Source organism: Phallusia mammillata, chromosome 1 (assembly GCF_965637545.1).
Source record: "Phallusia mammillata chromosome 1, kaPhaMamm4.hap1.1, whole genome shotgun sequence".
In the NCBI taxonomy this organism is placed as follows: domain Eukaryota; kingdom Metazoa; phylum Chordata; class Ascidiacea; order Phlebobranchia; family Ascidiidae; genus Phallusia; species Phallusia mammillata.
In genome coordinates this window covers 15,880,570-15,900,040 of record NC_137252.1, presented here as the reverse complement: position 1 = coordinate 15,900,040, position 19,471 = coordinate 15,880,570, and the positions used below count along the sequence as shown (strand labels likewise).

The 19,471-nt window shown below is 37.7% G+C and overlaps 2 protein-coding genes across 2 annotated transcripts in view; both read right to left on the bottom strand.

The window, feature by feature from the left end:
* Window positions 1-11: 11 nt before the first annotated feature.
* LOC145233365 (dehydrogenase/reductase SDR family protein 7-like) lies at window positions 12-2,355 on the bottom strand. The gene is made up of 3 exons (XM_080098084.1): window positions 1,743-2,355; window positions 793-955; window positions 12-738 (listed from the first exon to the last, which is right to left on the bottom strand). Exons 1-3 carry the CDS (start codon window positions 2,286-2,288, stop codon window positions 533-535), a joined length of 915 nt encoding a protein of 304 aa, XP_079954210.1. The 5' UTR covers window positions 2,289-2,355; the 3' UTR covers window positions 12-532.
* A 2,504-nt stretch (window positions 2,356-4,859) lies between these two features.
* LOC145233310 (E3 ubiquitin-protein ligase rnf213-alpha-like) overlaps window positions 4,860-19,471 on the bottom strand; it is a 42,955-nt gene continuing 28,343 nt past the window's right edge. Inside the window, exons 65-78 of the mRNA XM_080098024.1 lie at window positions 12,210-19,411; window positions 11,976-12,129; window positions 10,443-10,618; window positions 9,992-10,128; window positions 9,809-9,908; window positions 9,557-9,674; window positions 7,355-7,560; window positions 6,431-6,599; window positions 6,327-6,371; window positions 6,106-6,183; window positions 5,929-6,045; window positions 5,666-5,864; window positions 5,444-5,570; window positions 4,860-5,323 (exon numbers count right to left, since the gene is read on the bottom strand). Coding sequence (XP_079954150.1) covers window positions 5,179-5,323; window positions 5,444-5,570; window positions 5,666-5,864; window positions 5,929-6,045; window positions 6,106-6,183; window positions 6,327-6,371; window positions 6,431-6,599; window positions 7,355-7,560; window positions 9,557-9,674; window positions 9,809-9,908; window positions 9,992-10,128; window positions 10,443-10,618; window positions 11,976-12,129; window positions 12,210-19,411 — 8,973 coding nt within the window. The 3' untranslated portion in view covers window positions 4,860-5,178. The remainder of the gene's footprint in view (window positions 5,324-5,443; window positions 5,571-5,665; window positions 5,865-5,928; window positions 6,046-6,105; window positions 6,184-6,326; window positions 6,372-6,430; window positions 6,600-7,354; window positions 7,561-9,556; window positions 9,675-9,808; window positions 9,909-9,991; window positions 10,129-10,442; window positions 10,619-11,975; window positions 12,130-12,209; window positions 19,412-19,471) is intronic.

Below are 19,471 nucleotides of genomic sequence, written 5' to 3'. Positions count from 1 at the left end.
ATATATTACCCCTAATATAAAAAGTACGCAAATCACAGTCCACAATGTTAATAAAATTGTAACATTCAAGATAAATAACTTAGATATGTAATTGTTACAACGTAAGAAAACAATTTGCACTAATACATAAACAATTAAAAAAATACCCAAAAGTACATTTTTGCTAACACTAGTACATGTATAACATTGAGGAAATAACACGAAACTTGTTTTTAAATATATCTTACATAATCCACACTTAATGTAGCTTACTACCACAATAATTTGCTGCAAAACACAGAGCTGGAAGCACTTCAGTGTTACCCTATGTGCATTTTAATCATGTATTCCACACTTTTTGAGCACACTGTTTTGATCAAAAGCTTTTTACCAAAATTGCTTCTTACTGTACGTCAATTCATTTCAAAAAAGAAATATTACACAACATGCTTGAAAAATGTTTGGCAAAATGTTATTCATGGACACTTATGATGTTTCAAACACAAAATAAATCTTATCAGAATTTGCCTATTTGGTATTGAACATTACTACGTCACAACCCAGCTCTTTTTCTCATGATCCAAAAGTACAAATTGGGGCTTAAAAATCTAATCCACACGGCAATCTTGTGCAGAAAAGGAGCAATCATTACATCATTTTCTTTTTTGACTACTGAATTAACAATCTCCTCGGCTACAAAATCTGCCTCCATTCCATTTTTTTGGTTGCCATCTAATTTTCCATATACTGACCCATCACCTTGAAACATGTATAGTTAATATTTTACATTGCTTTTGTATTTAATGCATTTACCATTTAGGGCATTCATTGAGATGTTGGTCTTAATGTATCCAGGATTAACAGTTGTGACATGAATGTTGTGCTCATGTACTTCTGGACGCAGTGCATCATAGAAACCTTGTGAGGCATGTTTAGAGGCAGAATAGGCAGTTCGAAATGGGACAGAAATCTTGCTCTAAAATACATGCCTGTTTGCTTTGTTGTTAGCAATGTTTGCAAAATGCAAACTGAGTTTAGAAACGGAAATAATCCAATTTGTGTGCTACCAGCTGTATTTCTTGTAATGCAACCAGGGGTCCTATCTAAAAACTAGCGATGGGACGATACCAGGTTTTGAAGCGAGTACCGATACCGAGTATGAGTACCTCGTAAAAATACCTTCGATACCAAGTACCGAGTATGATTACCGAGTACTTAAATATAGTGTTGTATATTACTGGCTAAATTATCTGCCATGGCCGGGGTAAAGGCGACCACAAACACATGTAGAAAAATATAAGCGAAAAAAATTTCATAACCTGGCAGAACCTTTTCCCGATTTTGTGCTACACGAAGCAAATATTGGCAAAAAGTTGCCCGTATTCTTATGGTGTATACCGGCCTTCGGTATCGAAAACTGAGACAAAATATTTCGACACCCAGTACGAGTATCGATACCACTGAAATCTTTCGATAATGAGTACCGGTCCCATCGCTACCAAAAACTACCGGCCTGTTAAGCCCGGCTATCAAAAATTAAAATATAGCCTTGGTTCAATTACAAACCCTCACCACCACAGCCTAAGAATGTGCATTTACAAACTTTTTAAAAAAAATTAGCCCATAGGGGCTATAAGAGGGCATGTAGTTTAAGACATTAACGAACAGTTTGTACTATATATTTAGTTGCACAGAGAAAAAACTGTTTTAAATGTGTAAAGGGTAAGTGTCTAAATTTCCCCCAACATATTTAATGATAGTACCTGCACACTTCCAATCCCCACAATATGCCCTGATCTTTGGGCAACCATATAAGGCAACACTGCCTTTGTTACTGTTATTTGTCCAAACAAATTGACATCAAATATTCTTCTGTATACATCAAGATTCGAAGCCAATGCACTACCCCTTTGATCTAGTCCAGCATTGTTAATAAGAATGTCAATTTTACTGTCACAAACTGCTGTAATCTTCCTTATAGTGTTTCCAACATGATCAATGTCTGTTACATCCAGTTGAAACACAATGGACGGCTTCTTTTCTACAGGTTTTGGAATGAACTTTTCATCCAGTTCCAACTTTACTTTTTCAAGTTCTTCAAGGGTTCTCGAGCATAGAATGACTTTGCAGCCATATTTATGGAATGCAAAGCAACAGGCTTTTCCCAATCCTGAACTTGCACCTGTTATTAAAACTACCTTTCCTTTTAAACACTGTTGCTTTAATGTAATGCTTGGAGCTTTTCTTTTCCGATAAAACCACAAACAAATCAACAAAACACTCAACAACCAAACTATTACACATTCCATGTTTTCAATTCAGTTCTGTTACAGCTCTATAGAAACACAAGTAACACATGTCGGTTACTAAACTGTACAATGATTGTAAAACACTATTTTTGATTTTGTCAAATTTAGCTGTTTCTCAAAAAGAATATAGTGTGGTTCGTTACAAAAAATGTGATTCTTTCTTTATGTTTGTTGTCTTTTCCACACGGGGGCACTGTTAAAACTTTGCACTGCGTTACTAGAAATATTTTTACTATTTTATCCGTCTGCCGTCTGTAAATTTAAATGCTGGCACGAGTGGAGTTGGCGAACCTTCGTCTTGCACAAAAACGATTGTCCAGCTAATCATATCTCACATTTTACCAACGCAGCAGCTTTTGAAGTCCGAGTATCGTCGTCGGTCGGATTTGAGTGCCAAAGATAGGACGTGTCTCCACTCCACTGTGATGCACCAGATCCTTCATTTATTTTAGGCAGGGGATTTTTCACAAGGGTAGGAAAACGCTTAACCGTGTGGTAATACTTTGCAATACCAACGTTTAATCTGCCCAGAGAATTGATTAACATTTCTCTCAAATTCATTCATTCTCGCAACAAGTGTAGCTGCTGAAAATGCGAGATAAAATCGACTTTTAGTAGGGTTAGCCTGGGTTTCGCAAGCAGTAGCCTACAGCATGGCACAGCACACACGCACATTAGCCTACACTTTAAAGCCTCAGGTAAGACACAGTCCATAACCATAACCGAGCGACGTTGCATCAGAAAATGGTGTAGGCCTAGACCAGTGCTCTTCAACTCATGCACTGAGGTAAAAAGCGATATGAAAAAATATTATGCATATCATCATGTCAATTAAAGAGACTTTTGACGTAAATTAACGTCAATCAGCACTCTGCGCAATACGTCAACTGCACTGAAAGTGTTCGACATCAACATTTTGTAAAAATACAGAGGTTCATCTATACATCAGTTGAAACTTACATCTTTTTCTAATATCCGGAAAGTCAAATAATAACGGTTCATTTACTTCAATAAAAGTTTGTGATGCACCCTTATATACCTTTTTGTACTGGTGCACCCCGTGCATATTTTGGTGAACCCTGGGGTGCACCGTGCACATCCTCTTGTCTTCAAACATCTGGGTATTTTAAAGTAAGCTGGCAACCAGAAAATTCAAAGGCACATTTGATTTGACATTCCGACACTGAACTTTTACTTTTCCGTCCTTCTTTATTTGTTAATGCAACAACTCACTAGACAGGATAACGTGATTCACCTGGACCTGTTGCAAATTGCATTTGCCAGAACAAGGCGAAGCAATACAGAGACCAACCGAAGTGTCTTAGCTGCCCTCGGCTCCCCGCGTCGTCCTCTTCTCTTATCCTCAATCCAGAATACGCACAGACAGTCCGATATGCCGTAAAAAACATCATCGTTTAATGGCGTTGTGATATTAGCCTAATGTCCAATGGTTGTGAGTAATGTGACCATTTTTTCGCACCTATTTGAAACAACAGGTAGTTGACGTCAGGGAGTCGAACCGCTTGTCATATGGGTTCAGGTTCGGTTCGGGTTCACTTTGTTTTGTTTTAGGGTTTCGGGTTTGGTTCAGGTTTTTTAAAATGCATATTTTCGGGTTCGGGTTTTGTTCCGGTTCGAGCAAATTATCCGGATCAAACCGGTTTGCGGTTTATAAACCGGTTTAAATTTTCATTCGTTTAACCCATCACCAACCTGGCCTTATCAAACTCTAAAAGAATTTTTACTGTATAGGCTACTGTTATTTTTGACACGCCCTGTAACTTTTATCTCGCGTATTCTACAGTGCGCTGTTCTGAAACAGAACAACAAAATTGGTTCGGTTCCGGTTCGGGTCCACCGCCAAACAAAATATGAGGTTTAACTCCGGTTTGGGTTTTTAGAAAATCGTAATTAGCGGTTCGGGTTTAATGAAATAAACCGCTCAAACCGGTTCGCGGGTTCGGTTTCAGTTCCGGTTCGACTCCCTGGTTGACGTCGCGAGAGAAGCACTTCTGTGCCAACTAGCGGCCTTACAAGTGTACTAACAACAGTTACAGAACCACTGTTCTTCTGTTTTTCCATTATTATTAATCGTTGTAAGCGTGAATTTAATATTGTCACCTGGCAGGTTAAATAATTCTCCCGACCGTCTCGTCGAACAGTCGGTAATCCGACTTGAGTTAACTGACCTAATCTTACTGGGACAACATTGATGTATATACCAGGCTGTGCTCTGGTGCTGCAAATGTGAATCAGTTCAGTCTTTAAATTTAAAAGTTTATGTTTGAAAAGGCTGATAGTGTTTATTGACAGCATTATCAAAGGCCGTAGATGCTGGCACATTTTCAGAAAAGTGCACAACACTTTTTCTTTCCAAATGTGCATAAAAAAAGTCCATTTTAGCATTAAAAGCAGGTAATTGTAATTTTTTATCTAATGCTCGTATTACAAATCTGTATTACATATTAGGACATATAGTATCAAATATATGTTTCAATGATCTAGGAGTGTTTTTTTACTCAATGCTTGTGATTGTGACAAGCTGTAACCAGACAAACAACAGTGTTCAGCTAACCCTCTTTTCTCATTTGAATTGATTGTGAGATTGTAGATTTATAATGACCAACTAAGGCACACTGATATAATAAATTTAAAAATCACACACAAGAAACATTAAATCAACAAGCGTTAGTAAAATCCTACAGACCTAATTGCAGTGCTATTTATAAAAAAATGGAACAAAGAAAGTCAAAACATTTACAGATTCACAACAAAAATATATGACAGTAAAGCAAAATGCTGAATTTACAAAGAAGTGTCTAGATTAAAAGCACCACCAACCACAAACTGAAACATGAAGTAAACTAAAACTGTAAGTTAGTTGTGTTAATCAAGCTTTTACACTGTGCTTAACAGAGAGTGCAAACACATGTTGTGTATGTTTGATACAGATGTTTTCAGGAATCTTTTCACACCATGTACTGTCTGGATTCTCTGATTTGCCATCAATGTACACTTGCAAAATTTCACCTAACCTAGATGAAACAAAGTGACAGAGTTCAATGTTTCACTCCATATATATGTGTAAAGTTAAGATTTTTTTAATTGTTTTATTTTTTTATTGTACAGTTCTGCATTAAAAATATGAAAATTACCCCCAATCAGACTGTAATTCAGGTCCAACCATCATCAAAGCATTTAGTTCATTTTGAAGTCTCTCAATATTGAATTGTTTCAGCATGTCATTTAATTGTTGGGTTAATACACCATCCATTTTTTCACCTTAAAAATAACATTATACCACAAAAACCTCTTGAGGCAAATAATTCCAACTCAACACATGCATGAAATTGGGAATTACACAAAAAGTATTTTACCTGTCTCTGTGCTAACAAGTTCAAATGGATTTTGGCCATTTTCAATGGCTCTCAAGGTTCTATGCCACGAAAATCGCTCAAACAGTGCCAGACAATGGCAAATTTTAGCTGAACGTGGAATCATAGCTGTTTCATCATTAGTCAGTAGCAGGTCTCTCTCAGCATAGTCACAGATTGACTGCTCCAGCTCACCACCAATCTTATTAATACACTGATATAAAATATCTGAATGATGACAATTGCACTCACCTTTTGCAACAAACCTTTGCAAGAAATTGTATAATTAAAGTAATGGTTCTCACTGCCTCACAAATATCTGCTGTCCTGGCATTGTATGCTGATGTATCCACAGCTTGGCATATTTTTTGTGGCAGTGGTACCTAAAAATAGGCTTATATGTCATTAAATGTTCCTCATGTTTAATTGTAAATATAGAATACCTGTTCAAATTTGGTTTGCATTGCAATGCAGATTTTACCCAGCCCAACGTCTTGCAGGTAGGTCATTCTAGGTAAGGTCTAGAAATCAAATTATAATTATTTTAGACAATCTTATCACTTTAAAAATGTCTGAGGTTAAGTTGACTTGTGTAAATGGTAACACACAATTTGTGGGCAAAAGAAAAAGCTTTACTGAAGCTAGTTGGCAAAAAAAAACTTACCTCTTTCTTAATAAAGCATCTTCTCAGGATAAATTGTTCTGTCACCTAAAGCGAAAAACACAATTGTAAACTTTTTTCTCACAATTTTTACATTACTTTTCTACCTTTCGCTCAAGCAAATCCAAGTTGTAGACAATGTTATGTTTTGCCCCACCCTCAGCAGTGGTTGCTTCATATTGAGCATTTGCAAGAATCAAGGGTAAAAGATCATGGTTTTCACTGATGCAGATCAAGTTGTTTGGAGCAACACCACTGACATCAATTTGTCTAAATCTAAAGTACAATTATGATAGTAGTTAAATATAGGCTTACATTTGAAGGTTATAAATCAGGGGTGTGCAACCTGCGGCCCTCAAAAAAAGGTTGTGCGGCCCGCGGAGACGCTTGAATTTCAAATTGACTGACAAACGAGTCCAACTATTATATATTTTTGAGCAAATTAATGAGCCCGATACTATTTTTCTGCGACCAGGCAATACGTGACTAGAATCAAATGTGAATTTCAGTTGTAGCTAAAAATATTTGGTAAGCAACAAAGTAAAATCACTTTGTGTTATACATAGGTGCGGCCCGCGATCTAATTTTGGTTATTGTATTTGGCCCAACAGTAACAAAGGTTGCACACCCCTGTTATAAATTATTCATGTTTGGGAACATCTTATTGCCTAAACAATAATTCAGATTAACAACTAACATCTGTCAAAATTTGATAAAATTTAAAGCACTCTTTCTTGACCAAACGAGCGTTACAAACCAATGTTAAACAGAAAAAAATATGGACAAAAACAATATGTGCCCTTTTCATAGAAGGGGGTCCATAATAACAATAGAAATAAGATTAAACATCAAAATTTTAAGGTTTAAGCACACCACAAAAATTGTCATTTAACTTGGTAATGCAAACAAATAAAACTAATATACTTGGAGTTTTAACAGCTGCCAATAATAGATGCATGACAGCCCTAACCCCATGCCTTTTAATTCACTTAAAAGGCATTACTGTAATAAAACAAATCATCAGAACATACTGTGTTTTTTCTATCATTGTTTCTCTGCACTTGGCCAGAACTTCATTTTGCTTTTCAATTAAATATTCTGCCAACACAAGTGCACAACAGCCACGCCCTCTGTCACTGGGAAGACACATAGATATGGGACTATCCATGGTCATTTTCTCTTCCAGATGTTTTCTCAGGGTGTTGTATTTGTCGAATGCAGCAAGATTCCCTCTGACCTAAATAACATTGCTGTTGTTACATAAGCATATGCAAAAATAGGACACGGTAATATAAAAGTCAAAATCGTTGTTAAAGTAAACTTTAAATTATTTTTCATTTGATGGACTGTGAAAACTAATACCATGCGGAAACATCAACACTGTATATATCAGACATTTCTATCCTTTTTGGATAAATGGTTATATCTCTACAGTTGTCTGAATTTATTATATCTGTGTGAAATGTTATTAAACTAGAAAAGTGGCTTTCTGATATACTTCCATTTTATATATTCTATACGATATTTACCAATTTACTACACTATACACAATTTTATCTACATACATGATTGTTTTTTGCAAGCAAAAACGAATGGGTCCCCACACGCGTGTTTATGCGGATTTACGGTAAACCTATATGGCGGTTATTTTTATATTCTTAAGGACAAATTTTTCACAAAGCATAAACTTAACTTTAAAAGTTCTTTACCGTATTCTTTTAGCATCATTATTGTCATATAATTACAAAAAAATCGGTGAAAAAAGAACGGGGAAAATACATTCAATTTAATCTCTTGCTTTGACCTTGATATTGTGGTTCAAGTTCAGTTTTTAAACACAAATTTTCCTAGAAAGCCTTAACTGTTGTATTAGACACTATATAAAAAAAAGTCGTTTGCTACAAAGGTATACATAACAACTTGTTTTTCACTTAACTTTGTTTCGCAAAAACGACCGTTTAATGACCTTTTGACACTGTTTTTAATAGCATGCAGTCGTTAGTGTTCAACAATACCATTTAGACTAATTTATATATGACTAAAGTACTGATTCTTGAATTGATTTGTCAAAAATAAAGAAGATACGTTATGACGAAAAATTCGTAACGGTGTTGTAATGCCTACAAGTTGACCTTTAGTGACCCGTGGTTATGAGACGACAGCGAGAATTTAAAGACCATTTATCGCGGCGTTCGAAAAAGTTAAGTTTAATAAATTTCATATTTATATTGATCAACGATGTTTTGCCTGACATAAACGAAACCGAAGTACGTTTATCGAGTTCGAATTACGTCTTAGGTGTAAAACCTGCGCCAATACTGAAAATGCGCGTGATAACTCAATAAAACGACACAGCATTGCTGCACAAAAAACAGCTGATTTCTAATCACCCAAACGATATCTGACTGATAGCGTACACATATTATGGGTTGTAAAGGTAACTGGCAAAATTTTAAATACTAAACGAATACCCTGCTTAAACAATTGTTAACTTTTTCAAATATTTCTGCACCATAGGGCATGTATTTCTGCCTTAAAACTAAAACCGATTATTTCGGGGTTTAAAGGGTAAAAAATGGGTGAATCCGAAAAAAAGATACAAAATTCTTTAAAAAACTTTACATTGCACCAAACAACAAAGCATGAAACTCCAAGATGCTGTACTTTAGTCAGTACAGCCATTTCAAAAATTTTACGTTTTGGGGGCCTGTGGGTGAACCGCTGGGTCAATCGGGGTCAAACTTCAGGAGGATCAAATTTGGATTATTAACTAACATCTCTGTAAATTTGAATAAATTTGGAGCACTCTTTCTTGACCAAACGCGTCTCACAAGCCAGCGTTAGACAGAAAAAAGAAAAAAGAAAAAAAGAAAAAAAAAAATACGGACAAAAACAATATGTGTCCCCTTCAGGGAAGGGGACCCATAATTAGATATCACCTAAAATTGCTTTTGGGTCTTTTTACTTTCCTACTTTCCACCACATCCATATACAACAACAAATGGCTTGTTGCATATGGAGAAAATTTCGTAGCACCCTTTATAAATAATACTATAAGCTTATGTACCACTTTGGTTGGGAAACATTACAAAATATATTGTTTTTTGATGATCTAAAAGTGTGTGGGATCATTATTAAAGTTCATTTTTAACTTGTATAGTTATGATTTTAACTTGAAATGCTAAACTAACACAAGTATTCCATTTTATAATATTTGTATGATAACAACATACCGTATTCCAAACTTTGATGTACTTAAATATCTCCTCTTTCATGTGCTGGTGGCCGTCATCCAGAAATTCTCTAATTGTATTTTCATCTGTGTCAGCAATGTCCACCCTCTGTCGATATCTGTCCAGGTGAGTGAAATGCAAGGGTTAAGATTTTTTTTTTAACAAACGAAAAAGAAACTTTTTGTCAAGATAATAAAAAATATATTTTAAACATTTCATGCAGAAAATTGATTTATCAAGGGAAATACAAACCTGGCAATAAAGGCAGATTGTACATTGAAAATTGTTGCAAGGTGTTTAATCTCACTCAAGTGTTCTGTATTTAAAATCAGTTTGAGCACAGCACCCTCAGCTGAAGAAACAAGATAAGATCATGAAGATTTTATATGTTCTCAAAATTACAAAGTTAAAAGTAGTATTTCAGTTCAAACAAACCTTTTCCATCAACTGCTTCCAGCTTCAGTCTCAGGTGTTGAACAGTGATATGTGTTCTGTATTTCCATAGTTGGGGACAAGTCCAATTAATTGGACCTTCTGGCAAAGTCATGTCCATTGTGTGTTCATGTATCATCCTAAAAATAGCACACAGAAAAATAGATTTTCGAATTAATGGACTTGTTGCCACACAAAAAGACAGGTATTCATGGTTGCTGTGTTTTTGAAAGATTACATTTGAGTCAGTTATTTGAGTTTATTTCGCAAGACAATTTTGTTTTTGCAAAAAAAGGAAGAAATTACATTATTCCAAATCACAGCAACCATAAGACTGTGGCTAAAAAGTTTTTTTTTCTGTTCCAGGATTTTGTTGGGAAGCATGTCTTTTAAGTTTCTGCATTAGTGAGCTGGTAAGGTAAATATCTTAAAAACACAAATAATGATACCTTACCTCTGCAAGGGATTTTGCATTTGTTTGGCAGCATCAATGACTGCCTGCTGTGCTGTGTTGATGATTATGTCTGTGTCTCTAAAAACCAAAGAAAGAAACTCCCTCTGAAAGGCTTCCTCCCACTGTTTTCTTGCTGTCATTCTGTCAATTTTCAATTCCCGTCCACCACCTTGTTCCTAATAAATACAATTGCAAACCTAAACCTTTGAAAATACGAATATAGTTTTTTTGTAACATAACTCTTAGTTTTTTCTTAACAAAACTTACAAACAATTAACCAGTATAAATATACTTAACTAGAAGGGTGGCTTAGCACATATTGCCGTTGCATATACACTATAACCTATTTTAAAACATAAATATATTTCCTATGCTTATTTTGTATTGGGTCCCATATTAGCCATCGTCTTTTATAACTTTAGTCGTTTCTGCAGGCAAAAACTCATGGGTCCCCACACATGCAAAGTTGAAAATAATGCAATTCAAGAGATAACCATGAGAAAGTCGGGTGTTGTAAGGTAAAACACAGTGATCGGCACTGGGCTTAAATAATAATACTATGTAGAATACAAACTATAAAATTAGATTCACCCCAGATATTGTTTGAAGTATGTCCTATTTAACGTTTTAAAAAACTGACCCATTTTAGGGGGCTAGTAGGGCAACTAATTGGGTTCAACACACACACAAAAAAATATATAAAAACCACAATGACTCAATCAATAGTACTGCAAAATTTCAGCCCAATCCGCCAATGTTTAAAATTTCGACCACTAGAGGTGTTTTGAGCAACAACCGTTATTGTTTCCGACGTCATAGGGCTGTCAACAAGCCACTAACTGCCATGGCGCAAAAACATCCACCAAGCAACCCACCAACGAGCAACATACAACTGGTTGCCCTTGTAATACTATTGTTCCAAAGAAATCTTTCGTTTGTGGTGCCCAGTAACATACAAATACGTTTTACACTTTAGGGGCTTGTGGGGTAAATGTTAGGACTACAGGGTTGAACACAACAATCGACACCTATAAATGGCATACTATACAAGAAATCCAAATTTCAGCCAATTCTGACACTGTTTAAAAACTCACCCATTTTAGGGGGCTAGTGGGGTAAATACTGGGGTTATCAACAAAAACAAAGTGGGATGCACATTTACATGAATATATCTACCATCTGTGTAAATTTCAGCCAAATCCATCAAACATTTGATGGAAAAACGAGTCGGACAAACTTTGGGTAAACACACCCATTTTAGGGGGCGAGCGGGGTAAATACTGGGGTTATCCACAAAAACAAAGTGGGATGCACATCTACATAACTATATCTACCATCTGTGTAAATTTCAGCCAAATCCATCAAACATTTGATGGAAAAACGAGTCGGACAAACTTTGGGAAGAAAAAAAAAGGAAGAAAACAAAAGAAAAAAAACAAACACAATTCGAGTAAAATCAATATGTGTCCTCTTCAGGGAAGGGGACCCATAATAAAGTAACATTATATATTAACATTATATATATGTGGTTACATTATATATTCTCATATTCTGGAATATGTGCTGCAACAGCAAAATTGCATCATCAAAACTTTTTCCAGTGCAGTGTGCTAACTGTCGAAGATCTTTTACCAACTGATTCATAAGAAATGGGCAGACATCCTTTGGGTTTTTCAACTTAAGAACTCTGCGATAGAAAGCATATTTAGTTTTATCAGTTGTGTTGGGCTAATAAAGAAAAGTTTGTGTCTAAAAGTCTTGACTTACTTTTGAACATCATTTCCATTTCTTGATCCATGTAGCAATGCCAAGTGAACACATGCCCTTGTTGCACAAACTGACATTTTTGTCAAGGTTCGTTCTGGGATTGGTTCAGATCTTTTTTCTGCAGGTTTCAACAAATACCCTGCCTGTGATTCTTCTGTTAGGTCACCAACAGTGTTTCCCTCATGAAGCAATCCGTATGTCTGCCCACCAATCTTTTTTCCACATTCTGGGCATTGCCCAGCTTGGACAGGGTTGGTGCATTCACCAATGTAGTATGGATGATTGTTGGGACACATGTACAGCTTGGGTGTTGTGTGGTGACTTCGCTCTTGGCCCATAACATCTTTTACATCAAAGTAATTGGACTGTGGCATGGTGGGGAGAAAGGAGGTAGAGACTGTTGCAGGTCTGGAGACCATTACCTTGAAGACTTTCAGCAATCCATTGTCACTTGATGTGTACACCAATCCAGAAAAAACAATGAGCTCAGTAATTTTGTGATGGGATAATTTTGAGAGACTCTTCAGTTTAAAAGCTTCAAAGACCCCATTTGAGATGTCTTTAAAGTATGGAACATCACCTCTACCAGTCAAGTGTGTGTGAAGTTTTTGAGTTAGAGTGCCAAAAACCTCTCGCCGAAGATCCACTGAAACATTGCTGTTCGCAGCCCAAACCGATAAAGCTAGCAGAATCTGGAAAATACTATCTTGGGACTGTTGAATTTGATGGACAATTTGCTGGAAAGTAGCTGTCAAGTCACGGCTGTGAGTTATGTTGAGAAGAATATCTTTTGTCTGAATGTATACTTGACCAGTCAATGCAAGACTATCAGCATGTAAGTAAGGGTTGTCTTTGGCCTTGTTCTTTGTGGGCAAAAGATCTGGAGGTACCAAGCATTTCTTGTACACAGGATTCTCAAGCAGAATGTTAAAGGCATCCATACCAAATCGCCTGCACATGGTTTTTATTAAAAAGTTTTGCATAGCAAGAAACTTTCCACCCTTGCATTCATCGCAAACCTTGGCAAGAAATGTCTTGTAGTTTACATTTTGCACTTCATCACTCTGGAGTGAGTGTATGCAGTCAGCAACAGTACGAGACACAAATATCATTTCTGAACAGAAATCAAAATGGTCAATTTGGTTGAAGTCCTTTTTGTTTTTGAGCTCCCATGTTACATTGTCAAGCAAGTTTTCTGCAAACTGTGTGTTGATTACAGCATGATCATCCTGAGCCAGTGATCTGCTGAGTAGGTTGTCTTGGACTGCCTGAATGTAAATGTCAACCAGCAAACTTCTATCTTCCACAACCTCATTTACTGTTTCAAAATGCTTGTTGAGTTGGTCCTGTACCATTACCTTGTCACATCTCAAAAGTAGTTGCAGAATGTATGATCTTGCAGTTGGATTTGCATCAAATGACTCCAAATGCGGTGAAATTCTATGGGTTCTTCCATCGCAAATTACCAAAGCCTCTAAAGCAAGCAGGATTTTTTCCTCTGGAGGCTCAAGTTTTTCATTTTTGGTTGCCTCTTGTGCGGTGGGAAAACAAAAGGTAGAAAGGTACTCTAGAAACAAACTTGTGGTGGCTGTTTTGAAGTGCTCAAATTCCTTTTTCTGATCCTTTGTGAAAGTTAAAGGTTGAAGGTTTGTTGCATCTGGAATGGTCTTGCGACATATCGGACAACTGGCAGAATCTTCCTCCACAGTTACACAGTTTTGGCAAACATAGTGTCCACAGGAAAGATGAATGGGGTTGGTCATTCTATCACTTCGACATGCCTTACAGCGAGTATCATGCCAGTTACACATAACTTTGAGTTGCACAGTTTTTGTGCAGCCCTGCAGTGTCTTGGTTACGATAGTGAGAAATTGAGCATCAGAAAAATCTTTAACTTTTCTAGCACCAACCCACAATCGGCGTGCCAAAGGTGAAATGGTTTTAAGGTATTCATCCTCATTTTTGGAGGCACGTGGGACAAGTTGATGCAAAAATAACTCCACAAACATGATCTGTCTCCATGATTTAATTGTTTCTTCACTGCCATCCTTTTCTTCAATTATGTACTCTGCAACTCTCTTCATATCACGGACCAGCTTTTTCCACTTCTGGCAATTGTCAAGCTGCCCAATATCTGATGCCTCATTGTCAAGGTGTAGTAAGACAGATTCAAATGCAGAAACATGCATGGTGAACTTGTCATTGCTTTCCTGTGTCTTAAGCCAGTCACCAGATGATTCAAGTACTTTCGGGTGAGCAGCAATAATTTCTCCCAAGCATTCAAGTTTTGGTTGCATCTCCATGAATATCATAAATATTTCAAGCAGTGGATTAAGATATACTTCTTGTTTCCGTTTTCTTCTGCTTTTAAACATTGCAAGCACAGCCTCAGTTATTACTTTAATTTCATTCATGCCATCATCAGAGAAGGGTTTGTACATGATATGAAGAAGATCATTTGTAAAGCTTTTCCACAAAATCTCTTCCTTGCCTCCCAAAGCTTTTTCAAGAAGCCCTGACAGGCTTGAGCTGGCTACCTTCTTGGTAAATGCTTCCAAATAATTCTCTGTTTTGAGTTGAGCAGCCATTGACCAGTGCTTTGACATTTCGTTAATTATTAAACGACTGAATGGAAACTGGCAGTCAAACCCTTTCTTTGATATTACTGTAAAAACTGCTCCATAGGCAACATCATTCCATTTGATACTGCAGAGCTGTCTAGATTGAAAGTATTCAAACCAAAGGTTGACTAGATTGTCATTGTCAGAGCGTATCAAGTCCAGGTTTCTGTCCGTATCAGCAATGCTTATAACTTTGGCAACAACCAGACCAACAAGTTGTTTCAAGCGCAACCATAAAGTATTGCGAAATGACCCTCCCTCCTGGAGTGCTGTTTGAGAGCAAGCTTCTTGCACAATCCAAGAATCTGGTACTACTTGTTCATGGTCTTTCATAACGTGAATAACATGATTCATCAAAGCCTCGCTGAAGTTTTTACTGTACTTCCAGTCAAAACACAAGTTAGTGACGATCCGAACTTGGTTTCTTGTCGTATCCTTTTCTGTGTTGTTCACCTTTGCCACTGCATCTGGTATACAATCCTGAAGTAAATATCGTATGTCAACAGGGAATATGCCGTTTTTTTGTTTTTCCAGGCCTGGTAAACTTTCCTTTAGAATTTGAGAAACAGGCATGTCCCATATTCGGCAAATGGGATCAAGGTGTTGTTTCTTTGGCCGAATCTCGTCAATATAAATTGATGAACAATCATTGCTGTGGAATGTGGTAAATGACTTAGATGTCTGAATCAAGCTCCTTTCCAGAGTGAAGATAAAAGTTATAATGATTGGAGATCTTAACTCGTTGTGTTTCAGTTCCTTTGCCTTGTTCATAGCGCAATACTTGGCACATGCAATAAGATTAGTGAATTGCTGAGCTTTGGGGCATTGAATCAACAAAAACCATGGTTTGCTATCATCAGACTGTTTTTCATCAGTTGAAAACCTGATAAATTCATTTAAGGTCACGTTGTACTCCTCCATCGTTTGCAGCTGCTGTAGTGTTACTAGCTTGATTCGGTTCTTTGGCAGATCAAGTTCCTTTTCTAGTTTCACACGGTCCTGCTCGTTTAAACACAGCGAAAACGACGTAATTTCCAAAAGAGTGACAGTATTTCCATTTTCCATAGCTGTCTTGGCCAGAGTATCCACAAGAGAATCATGAAACTGCTGTATTTTGTAAATTTTTTGAAGCTTTGGAACCTCGCTTCTAAGTTCAGACCTGTTCAATCGAACAACAGAGTCAAGGGTCGCTGTTTGCAACAAAATCTTCTTTGCTTGTTTAAACATATCTCCGTTACTGTTCTGCACAGACAAAATTGCTGAGGCAGAGGTGTCATCTTGAAAGCCAACAAAGGCATCCGTGGGACGAAAGTTTTGTTGTTGTTGTCCCATTACAGTGGAGAATCGATTTACCCACTCATTAAGCTTAGAAACCTCATCTTTTGTTTCGTTTTCCAAAACGCTGTTCATATCGAATATGTGCTTTTCTAAGCGGTTGATCAATGGAATCGGAAACTCATCGTAGACAACTTCCCTTTCTTCGATTACAATCAATCTAAAGTTTGGAGCAATCCTGCATTTCACCCTGTGGCCTCCAAGGCCGAGGTCAACATACCTCTGATCAGCAAAAGTCACGTAATGCTGATTAAGTGCATCATAAAGAGATTCATACAGGTCCCTGAGGTTTAGGAGCACAACTGTTGTCCCTGACTCCATGCAGACCTTAATTCTGTTGATATTTCGACAAACCTCCGTGTAATCGTGGTCTCGTGGGAAGCTCGACCCAAAAATCACTTGAAATTCGGCATTTTCAGCAAGAACTTTGCCCAAAAGGTTTACAGCTGCATACTGCTTGGTCAACAATAGAAGAAAGCGGCTCTCGTGCTCTGACTTCAGGTTTTGGCGGACAAGTGAGACGACTGATATGTGTGGTCTTGTAAACTGTCCCCACGACTTGGTAAGATGTTTTACAAAAGTTTCAAAAACCTCGCCGCTTTGGCCACTGAAGTTACGCAGCACAGCCACTGACATGTCAACTCTGCTAACCTGCTCTTCCTCATTGGAAACCAGATAAAAAATCATTTTAAGAAGTGCGTAATAATCTCGAAGGCCAAAAAACTCTCGTTCTTGGTTGGCACACACTTCCACATACGCATCGGTGACAGCTTGAACTATGGCTGAATTTCGTTGAAATTTTATTTCATCTGACTCGAAAATGGCCTCTGCCGTCCGCTGGAGATCTTTTTTAGTAGGTTCACCTCTTGTCACAAAGATTCCTCTATTCATCTTTGCAGGATCCAGTGCCCAGTTTGAGATTCCAACAAATCCTACCTTGTTGTGTTCAGGTACGTCAAATCCAGTATGTTTGGTTGATCCAACTTCCAGCAGTGGGTGTAACACTTTTAAAGGCATCTTGGGTGAGTCTTCGGCAAGACCAATTTCATCTAGTACCACAACTGCCACAAACTGTTTCAAATCCTGTTTCTTTTGGAGTTGTGTGCATTGATTGAACATTGTTTCAATACCAACTGCGTCCGAAACAGCACTGCATTGAAATGACAGAACGTGAATTTGTTTGAGTTGTTGAAACAGTTTGCTTTTTGAGTTCCTTCCCTGCATTGCGTCAGTAACAATGGTCTTAGCAAGAGATTTTGAACTTCCAGGTTTGCCGACAAGAAAGAGTGGAATTCTCATTTCAGCACATACAATTATCATGAAGACGTTTTCCCTCAGAGCTTCATTGCGAGCGATGTCTTGTTCAAGGTCAATTGCACCCAGGAATACGCTTTGACAAGCAACTATCTCGTGTTCAATGTCGGCTTCATTTATTTCTGCAAAGCTGCTAATGTGCTGCGCCACCAGTTCTCGATAGCCCTTGCGATCATACAGAGTGGCGTGGTAACACATTCCAACAGCCTGTATCAAAGCACGGATGGCGTAAGCGATATTTCTTTTAGCTTTTGGATTTTTTGCCTTTTCTTTTTCAATCATGGGGTTTAACAAACCTAACTTCTCATAAAACCACTTAAAACTTTTGATGGTTCTTTCCACATCACGTAGACTCACAAAACTGCAGACATCTCTTCTTTCTCTCATGTACTTCTGGGAGGCAGCCATGATAGTCGTCATTATTGGAATGATCTCTCGTGGAAGACGTGGGACATTCGGCATTTCTGCTACATCTTTTTCCACTTTTAAAACCATTTGCTTGATGTAGATCTCTTCTGTGTCATTGTTGAGTTGCCCGAAGTCCCACACCAGTGGCTTCATGCTTGGGGGTAGAGGTGTCACCCGATACACAAGGTGGCGCATCGGTATTCCAGCAAATTTGTCCAGGACATCATTTGACTTCACATTAAAACCCAAGCCAGACTTTTCCATTGCACGGATTGCATCATCGGAGTGCTTTCGGTAGGGATTACACGCAGCAACTATTTTTAAACCAGAGTCGTGAAACGGTTTTCCATGAACCGTTCTGTCACAAACCACTTCTTTGATTGCATAAATGGCCTCTGTGGTGTTTGCCTCATCCAAAAATAGAAGAGTTTCGAACTTTCCCCTGTTGCAATTTTGATTTGCTAAATGGACAGCTTCTCTTACTTTATCCTGTATTATGGGAACAGTTATTCCACCATGAACTTTGATGACGACCATGTTCTTGATCTTATCTTTGTCAGCCTTTCGGGTATTTTCTTGTCCAGCTTTAAGTTTACTCATGAACTCGACCATCCTTGTCTTTCCACAGCCGGTCTCTCCCATGATCACAACTGGAATATCGCATCTAAATCTCATGTGGATGGCGAGCATCTTCAGGACGTTGTCGGTTGTCAGCTCATATGTAGGGTCTGGGTCAAAAACAGGTTTTACGCCAAACACTCCACATAGGGTAACTAGCTTAAGATGACGGCTAAGCATATCAAAATTTTGCTGTAGTTTTACTCCTTGAGTTCTCAAGCCATGAAAAAGAAGCTGATTCATAATACCAGCCTCAATCGTTTCGTTTGTAACGGGGTGACATAAATCTCCGTTTCTGGTGATGTTAAAATGCACAAACGACATCGTTGATCGATCATCGTTAAAAAACAGGTAAGGATGCAGCGCCGTCTCCCATCGTCTTCTTAACTGATGCAGTTCAAACAGACCACCACCTTCTCGAGTTGCATCCGAGATATCTTCTAGTGAAGGAGTAGCAAAATCCTGTGACATGCGAATCATGAACTTAACAACAAACTTTTTAAACCCAGAAAGACCAGATTCAAACCCAACATCCTCAAACAAGGCAATGTTGCAAAATATTGACTTTTCTGCATCAACAAGCTGTACATTAAGAAAGCTAGCAAAGTGGTACAGCTCTGCCCAAGACGGTTCTCTTATGCTACAGAATTCGAGCAATGACTGAAGACACTCTAATGGATTTAATTTGGGAGTGACATAAGTAAATTGGTCAAGATCGGCTCCTTCCGAATAAATAAGCAAGTACTGATAGGGTCGCTGGTACACCTCATTTGACAACATTTCCATGTCCATCATAATTTTGTCATCATCTTGTTTGTTTTCTCGTAGTGCTTGTAGAACACTTTTAGGTGAAACACATTCAACCTTAGGCAAAAGATCCAGTATGTTGAAGTAAGCAGGGATGCCCTGTAGACAAGACCAACATGTATTTGGTTAAATTCAGAACAGTGAAAGCGGGTCAACAAA